This window comes from Glycine soja, chromosome 6 (genome assembly GCF_004193775.1).
Source record: "Glycine soja cultivar W05 chromosome 6, ASM419377v2, whole genome shotgun sequence".
NCBI lineage: Eukaryota > Viridiplantae > Streptophyta > Magnoliopsida > Fabales > Fabaceae > Glycine > Glycine soja.
In genome coordinates this window covers 42,783,764-42,792,707 of record NC_041007.1, presented here as the reverse complement: position 1 = coordinate 42,792,707, position 8,944 = coordinate 42,783,764, and the positions used below count along the sequence as shown (strand labels likewise).

Genomic DNA, 8,944 nt, shown 5'->3' with positions numbered 1-8,944 from the left:
CAACATGCAAGCTAATGGATTAAGATGTAAGATGAACAAATAAAAGATTATAAGGGAGAGATTAAAGGATCAAACAAAAATTAAATTGTTTTTGAACCGAGCTTGAAGTCACACAATAACAACCTCATTATGACACCAAGGCTCAGCTATGAATATGTAATTATTTTATATTAATACAATGGTATAAAGTTTCACCGCATCTATTGTGTTCAATTTTCACCATATATAAAATTCATTTGGATCAACAACAATCATATAATAAATTGAGAGACATCCCGTAATCTATAATCTAACCAAAAAAAAGACATAGAAAAAACTGATCAAGAAAAAAGTTACATAAAGATATGTAACTATATTGATGCTTAATATAAAGAAGTCAAGACTTACCTCCCAAATCAACCCAAATTCTGATCCAAAAATTAGTGGCATAACGTGAAATACATTCATTGAGACACATTCACAAACATGTTTTCCCCAGTGTTGGTGTTAATAAAAAAAAAAAAAAGAAATCTGGCCCCATTGAAGACCAAATCACTGATGAACTTCACCAATGCTTAGGAGGGCCTTGAACTTAGATACAAACACTTTTTTATTGATAAATATTAATTGTTAGTTTGTTAATTTTGGTCAGCACGAGGAATTGGATTCATAACCTTTTTCTCCTTCTCATCTTTGTTAACCATCCAACCAACCTTATATATGTAACCACCTTTATTTATTCTCCTTCAACAAGAAAATTCCATTTTTTCATTGACAACCCCATCTCTCACACTTAAAACTATCTTTTTTCTTTTTTCTACAGCCCCTTCAACGATAGAAAACCTCACATGAGCCCACAAAGCCAATGAGATCATCAAAGCTACTTTTTTCCTCCAATGCATCATGTCCTGTTTTCATCAGAGCACCCACAGAGAAGTCTTTGACACCAAACTATTGCGACAACTGCAGAATTTAAGGCCCATTTAGTTTTCAGAAAACATTTTTCTATTTTTATTTTCTGTTTTGCTTTTTAAAAAAGAAATTTTCATTTTCAAATTTTTAGATTTGGAATTTAAGGCCATGTTTATTTTGACTTATTATTTTTTCTGTTTTCAAAAAATGAAAATGTGATAGATTTAGTGCTTCTTTGGATTTACGTTGCATTCTCCATAATCACGTTTACTAGCTAACATGATATTAAATACATGTTTAGAAATTCTGAGTTAAAAATAACTTTAAATATCTTTTAAATTGGATAAAAAATTATACTTAATTTTGTTACTTACTTTTAGAATAAAAACATCTAAATATAAATAATATAACTCCATAATCAATTTCAACCAAAATCAATTTTGTAAAATCAATTTCATTCAACATCAAATTTGTCAACACTCACCCAACACACACTAATTATTTTCAATAAAATTTTATAAAATACATTTTACGTAAAGTTTACAAACAAAATTTAAATGACAAGAATATACTCACATCTTTAGTAATAAACAGTTTACGAATAAATAAATTTCTAATTTATATCCTCAATCATGGATTTATATGCTGAAGATCAATTATCAAACAAAATGATTAAAACCTAAATTTATGTACATAATTACCATTTATACTATTTCACTAAAAATTGTCAACAACAAATTTTCGATTCTAGGCTTTATACATAACATTATAAACTTATACTATACCATGCTAATGATATTGTAGAGGTAAATAAATATTCACAGTGCCACGCACAAGATGATAGGTTATTAGCCTGATTCCAAATATATCATTAAACAAGATTGATCCTACTTCATTAATCAAATATGCATAATGAAACGTCTATGTATGCTTCATCCGTTCCAAAACCTCCTCCAGAACTGTCAAAGGCCAAGGATTTATTTGGAGAAATTTCTTCACATAGGAGAAGAAAATAAGAATTTAAAATAAATTAAATTTCTCTTATAAGTTAAAATCAACTTATACATTTTAACTCTTAAAAAAATTAAAGTGTATAAATTAATTTTACCTTACTGAAAAACTTCAATTTATTTTGACTTCTTAGCTTTTTTCCTATGAGTATTTACAAAGAAGTTTATCCCAAGAGAACCCTATAAAGCCGATGACATGAAAAATGTGATGAACAAAGATTATCTTCAGTTCAGATATAAAAGTAAGCATATTAAATTGATAGGTAAATGTTAATGTAGCATCAGCATGGGCTGCATATTGAAAGGGAAAGAAAAACAATGTTTATATCCATTCCAACCTATATTCACGGTGGCGCCGTCGCCATAGGCCCGTGCTTAGGGCCCTTCCTCTTCTTTCAAAAATAAAAGACAAAACAATCATTCCGCCTTCATTTTTATTTCATTTTCTACTTATTTTTTAAAACACTTTTGGTTACTGGTTGCTATTTTTAATTCCTTCTGAAAATAGAAATGAATAATGAGCATACAATACAGCCTCTGATAAATTCTGGGTCAATTTTGGCAGCTGAAGGATTATCCATTTGTCCAACTAAGGTGGACGGCATCAGCATGACAGCTTGTTTAAGGTGGGGTCAGGGCACAGGATATTATTTTTTATGTCCCAAAGAAAAATATCATCAACACATTCATTAAAACACTCTCATAAATACATTCTTTTGTCATTAGTTAAAATTTATTAAAAAATTATAAATATTTTTTTATCTCACTTTGATTTAATGAATACTTTCTTTTTATAATTTTTTATAAATTTGTGAATCAGAAAAGATGTTTCATGTCTCTAAATACATTGAAGATCAGAGTGGATTTGGAATTTAGATAGTGAGTATGGCAAGTCATCAACCAAAGGCATCTCAATATTTAATCCCGGTTAGTTTAGTTTTTCTATTAAGAAATGCTAGGAATATATTCCCAAACTCACCTTTCTAATCACACTCCTATTTGTTAAAATTTATTAAAAATAATAATTTTATGAGTCTCACATCATATTTAATGTTTCTTTCTTAATTTTGTAGTAATTTTTAATAAATTTGAATTGATTAGAGAATGTGTCTAAAAGAATATATATCAAAGAGTGTTTTAAGAGTGAGATAATTAATCAACAAAGGTTATACTGTGAGTATCTCTATAAGCTTTCAGTGAGCTTTGAGGCATGTTATGATCTTGATGAGGTTCCAAAATCCAACTCACCTCAATTTTTCATTTAAAAAAAAAAAAAACAAAAGAAGGAGGTCGTTGTGGTTTAAGAAAAGGGGACTCCGATTGGATGTAAGTGGACGTAACTTTCAGAGAGAAACAGTTGGACTAGAGAGGTGCTTTTGACACGGTAAAGTTAATGAGTGGCAATTGAAATGTGCGTAAAACGAATATTATAGTTAGCATGCGGAGTTTTGAAGGCTTGGAAGTTTGGGTAGATTAACATATTTTGAAGGATGGAACGATGTAATTTGTGCTTTTAAACAGAATAATGATTGTTTTTAACTCTCGGTTATTAAGGTTTAAGGGAATGAAGGGGTCTCTTTTTCCAATAAATAGAGTACTTTGTTTTGACCTTTCAGCTATCAAGGGTTACGGGAATAATGAATGAGTGTCTTCTCCAAAGCTAGAACATGCCAACAGCTTACAACAATGAAGGAATAACAATAGAACTAAAACATCATGGTCACTCTAGCTCAGAGCCTCACAGATTTACAAGAGTCATCATCCCCTCTGTTATAGACAAATGCTGTAGGATTAATAAACCCGTCACCGAGACACCATATATACTTTCAGCCCCACACATCTCACTAATGGTTGAGAAACTTTCAAAAATCGGAACTTCATCTATTTGGCGTACATGGGGAAATATGGTTGCACGAAATTTAAAACTAAAACTATAGCACCATAGCTCTATTGCTTCCTTCATTGTTAAAATATATCTTGCAAAGCCTAAACCAAAATAATGCTACTGCCAACCTAACCTTGGATTATCTTTAGAACCCAGTAGCAACAATAAAAACGGAAGTGAAGACAGCCAGACAAGCTTATTTAACATTGACTGATTTACATGCAACTACCAGCATTAATCATAATAGTATCATATGCCAGATATAGTCAGAAGTCACCACTGGGTCCAGTTAGAATACTTAGAAGAGAACTAACAAAGCCAAGAAGGTATTGGTAAAATGGATACAACCTTGAGCCAAAATGCTGGCCCAGAGAATTGTACAGTGCCAGCTTAGGCAACTGGTGGACGGAGAACATGATCCTGTGAGGTATCCACTGCAGCAGGTGGCATGAATTGCCACATTGCAACTCCGGGATAACTAATAAAAGGTACCAACTTGTTGCCATGGGCTTGGCCTTGTGCCGCAAATGCAGCAGGCATTGCAGCAGGGGGAGGCATGAAACTAGGCTGTGCATTCAAAGATTTCAGCTGCTGCTCCAGTTTCTCCTTCTCTGCCTTGAGCCTCTGTTTCTCATCGCGAAGTTCGTTCTTCTCAGCCTACACAACAGATAAGGAATTTGATTTTTAATTCAGATTGTATTGTGTTTTTCAGTCACCATCAGGAAAAGGTACTACTTTTAAGGCAGAAATTTTAAGGAGCTGTTTGGTTTGAAAAAAATGTTTTCTATTTTTATTTTCACTTCTGGTTACAAAAATACCACCTTGCTTTAATTAGATTTCCTATTTTCAATAGTTTGTAAAGGAAACAATGAAAATAAGTTGTTTGTCCTGTTTCCTATACAATTTTTTATAACAAAAAACAAAATGAAAACAAGGTAGCATTTTAATAATTAAAGGTGAAAACAGAACATTCTCTTAAACCAAATGGCCTAAGTGATCCTGAATACAGAACTCCCAAGAAGTCGTTCGAATATGAATATGAGTATAACTTGAAACCTTACCTTTAACTCTTTAATCTTTTCTTGAAGACCCTGATTAGTGTCTTTCAACTTCTGGGCTTCACCCCGTAACTGGGTCACCATTCGGACAGCATCAATCAGGATAGCAGCCTTGTCTGTTTTGGCAGGCCTTCCAGGCTCCAAAATGGCGCCCAATTCAACAAACCTAATCACGTCTATCATATTAGGTACGTGCCTCAACTACACATTTACACAAAAACTAAAAAGGATAATCGAAAGACGGGAGATAGTTGGAATTTGGAGTAAAAGGTGTACTTGTCATTAAGCCTATCCCTTCTCAACTTCTCCCGACATGCCTTGGAGCCAGAAGCAGCACATGACTCAGACCTAACCCTGCAACATGAAACAAACAAGAAAATGAGGATAACTTCTTCCAAGGATAAGCCATCTGGATTGGGTAGACTCATTTTTTGGAGTTTAATCATTGCTATAATGTTGATGTACAAAAGAGGAGTCAATGCTATTAGACAGGGAAATCTTATACCTGAACAAGATAACATATGCAATGCAATAGGATCTGTGACGTTTATTTTCTTCATGATTAACATCAATTGCACTAACTAACCTCATCCTTTGACTTAACTACATTATAGACATCTGTCAGTTTGCTGGAGATCACTTGTGGGCTTATGGCTAGTGGCGCCTAGCAAGTTTATTTAAAAATTAACAATGCCCTCGGATTTCACTTCAGTTTTCAATCATTACTATTAATTCATTATCGTATAAAAAAGAAATAAAACAAAACAGAACAGAAAATCATCTGAAGACTGTACTAGCAAGTAGCCAGGCACAACCAAAACAGAGATTAGGAAATACTTCGTCCCTATTTATAAGACATAGTTTTGAAAGAAAAAAAATTCCTCTTTATAAGATTTAATTTCAATTTTCTTGTGCATTAATTATTTTTTTACTAAAATACCCAGAATTATCTCTTTCTCTCTCCTATGTAGATGGGAGAAGATGAATAGGTTCCCAATAAAGTTAAGGATAAATTTGGAAAAATATTATAATTATAGACAAATTTAATGCTAATTAACAATATTAACCAACTTTCTTAATATGCGTAAATTAGTCAACTGTGTTGTATATAATTAGGGATAGAGGGAGAAGTGAGAAAAGAACTTCAGAAGAGCAGGTTCAAGATAAGATTGCCAACTCGCTAAACATGTTGATTCTTTATTTTTTTTTCCCCCTTTAATTAACAAAATTAATTTATTCAATAAAAATGAACAGGGAATAGAACATTGTGTACCTTTTCTTTGAGCCAGACTCTTTGAGACTGTCAGAATCCCCCAACGAGCCATCAATTTCAACGCTAGGAGCAGATAATATTGTAATAAAGAAAATCCAGTCAATAATTTTTTTTCTAGGGACACCGGTGGAGTAGTAGATATAGTCATGAATAAAATGTCAGCAGCCATAATTGACCAAACAAATATGTATATGGCCTCAAATCCCAAGCATATATGTTTTAGAAAGGAAAAAGTAATTATCTAACAGTAAAAGGGAATAGAAATATATTAATTACATAAGAATGTATTGCTAAGATTATTAAGAATGGTAACAAAAGCAACATTCCATATTCCATAGGCCTCTAAGGAAAAACCCTTCCTGAATTGGTATGTTATCAGTCGTTCAGCCACTCAAGTTCTCAGGCTAAATCCACTTCTCTACCCCCAAAAAAAAACTGTCAAGCAAAAGAAATATGCAAGATTCTGGTATAACTATTACCCATTCTCATAATAAAACCAAGAACCAAAGGAAATTGCAGTAATGGGAGTTATAACAATAATCTAGTTTTATCCCCCCACTAGGTGGAGTTGCTTTTATGCGCTCTAGCAGTAGACAAATTTAAGTAAAACCGTTTACAGAAGATTTTTCTTAATGGTTTTTTCATAACACTTTCTTAGGTCTTCCTCTTCCCCTAAATTAGAATATTCTCTTCTCTATTAACCCACTTCTCTCACAGACTCTATCAATCTTCTTTTCAAATGACTAATCACTATAAACTAAACCATCTTACACGAGTTCTGCCTTTTCCTCCACAATAGGTGCTACTCCTTCCATCTCATTTTCTTCATAATATTGCATTTATCCACTAAGCCACCTCATCACTCTAATCTCTTCCACATTTATTTCTTGCCCTTATCTGCACTTTCCCTACTCCCAACATTTGCTTCAATAGAGCATTAACAAACTTGTAAGCCATAACTACACAGAAGAATCTTCCCTAGAGTTAAACAACCACTCCATGATTACAAATTAAACCTGAAGCATGTCTCCATATCATGCACCTAACTTGATTCCTGCCTAAGATGATCCTGTGACTTCAGAAAACAACTAACCACCCAACTTGGGATGTACAAATGATCCCCAATTTCATATGCCAACAACATAATTACGAAAATATCAATTAAAAAACATGAATTACAAGGCAATCAACAGTTCAAGAAAGTAGAAACACACACACTACACTGACAAAAAAATACAGAAACATACATTAATTATATGTTCTAAAGTGAAAATTAGCATTGTGAAATCTGTAGAAGCAAATAAAACTCGCACGTGCAACTAAACTCGCACATTTACACACCCAAAACAGATCAAATTCCACCACGTAACATTAAAAAAAACAAACACTACAACCACCCGTGACTAAGCAATCCCCCCCAAAAAAAAACATTTCTTCCAAGACCACAAAATTCAGCACCGCGCAGAACTTCAGAAACACAAAACCCTAAAATCAAACATTCACAAAACCAACACAATCAAGCACCGATTCAGAAACCCTAATCATCAACAATAAGCAAAAGGAGGCAAAATAAAAGAGTGCGAGAACGAAAGCGAGAAAAGGAAAGACGCAATTGGCGAAGCGATCTGCGAGTACCCGACATTGGAGGAAGCGTTCAAGGCATTAGGGGGCCATGTGAAGGCGGAGGAATTGACGCCAAAGGTGGCGTCCGGAACGGGAATATCGTCGATCAAGCCGTAATCGAAGAGCCAATTGGTGTTTTCCCGGGAAACCATTGTGGGGAGGGTTTTCCCGGAAAATTGAGGGTTCTTTTCTTTTCTTTTTCCCCGCACGGGGAAGACGCGGTGCTTTTGTTTTGCTGCGGAACAAACGGGGACTGGTGTGGGGTCTGGGGTGTGCTTCCACGTTTTCAAAGTTCCGAGAGGGAGAAAGGGAAAAAAAAAAAAAGAAGGAACTTATTAAATTTAATATTATTTAATTTTAATATTTATATATTCATCGTTAATATTTTATTTTGACAGAAAGTGAACTGAATCTCGAGACTTATTTAAATTAGGACATATTTTAAAATTTTAAAAATACATATAAAAATAGTTATATATTGTTCACTGAAAAGATTCTTAGAGTAGGAATCCCACATTTTTTTATGAGTATATTACTTAATGGGTCAATTCATAGTTAATATTATTTTTTTACTGTTATTAATAATTATTGGTATTATTATAATTTTTTCTGGGAAAAGGGGAATCTGCGTGGGTGAGAGTGAGGAGATGGGGAAAATTGGTGGCAACTGGCAAGTGGTGATTGAATCCTTCGTCGTCAGCTTTTACGACAAAAAAGGAGTTTCGGGCTTGGGCTTGGGCTTGAGCTTGGTCTTGGGCTTGGGCTTGGTCTTGGGCTTGGGTTGGGCTTGTATAGGCCGATGCTTGAGATTTTTCCAATCTCTCTTTGTTTACTTTTTTATTTTTCAGAATGAACAAATAATTTAATTTTGTAATATAAATTAAAATACAAGATTTAAAAAAATGAGACTTACACTTTCTGTTCTCTCAGTCAGAGATTTTTAAAAATAATGGTTGACAAAATGGTAGAGACTTGCCTTTTTTGATCAAATAATCTAGAGTTCGAACATAAAAAAGTAAAACATTTTTAATATTATTTTTCATTTTTTAAGAACATTTCACACATTATTCACATAAATGAGTTTAAAAAATCATTTTAGTCTACTATCTCTCTTTCATTTTATCATATTTTATAATTATTTTTAAATTGAACTGAAATAGTTTTTTTTGTTAAAAAATAAAAGTAACTTTATATTGCATTTTAA

At 33.1% G+C, this 8,944-nt stretch overlaps 1 protein-coding gene across 1 annotated transcript; it reads right to left on the bottom strand.

The window, feature by feature from the left end:
- Nucleotides 1-3,843: 3,843 nt before the first annotated feature.
- Nucleotides 3,844-8,044, bottom strand: LOC114417033 (transcription factor ILR3-like). Its single transcript, XM_028382117.1, has 5 exons — nucleotides 7,753-8,044; nucleotides 6,118-6,180; nucleotides 5,121-5,198; nucleotides 4,848-5,010; nucleotides 3,844-4,443 (listed from the first exon to the last, which is right to left on the bottom strand). The coding sequence occupies exons 1-5, from the start codon at nucleotides 7,890-7,892 to the stop codon at nucleotides 4,177-4,179; spliced, it is 711 nt and encodes a 236-aa protein (XP_028237918.1). The 5' UTR covers nucleotides 7,893-8,044; the 3' UTR covers nucleotides 3,844-4,176.
- Nucleotides 8,045-8,944: the final 900 nt, after the last annotated feature.

Bases quoted from the DNA above. Each gene is read 5' to 3' on its own strand.
- LOC114417033 (XM_028382117.1), bottom strand. From the start codon at position 7,892: ATGGTTTCCCGGGAAAACACCAATTGGCTCTTCGATTACGGCTTGATC. The intron at 6,181-7,752 runs GTACTCGCAGAT...ATCTGCTCCTAG, and splicing joins AACGCTTCCTCCAATGTCGG to CGTTGAAATTGATGGCTCGT. The intron at 4,444-4,847 runs GTAAGGTTTCAA...TCTGTTGTGTAG, and splicing joins AAAAGATTAAAGAGTTAAAG to GCTGAGAAGAACGAACTTCG.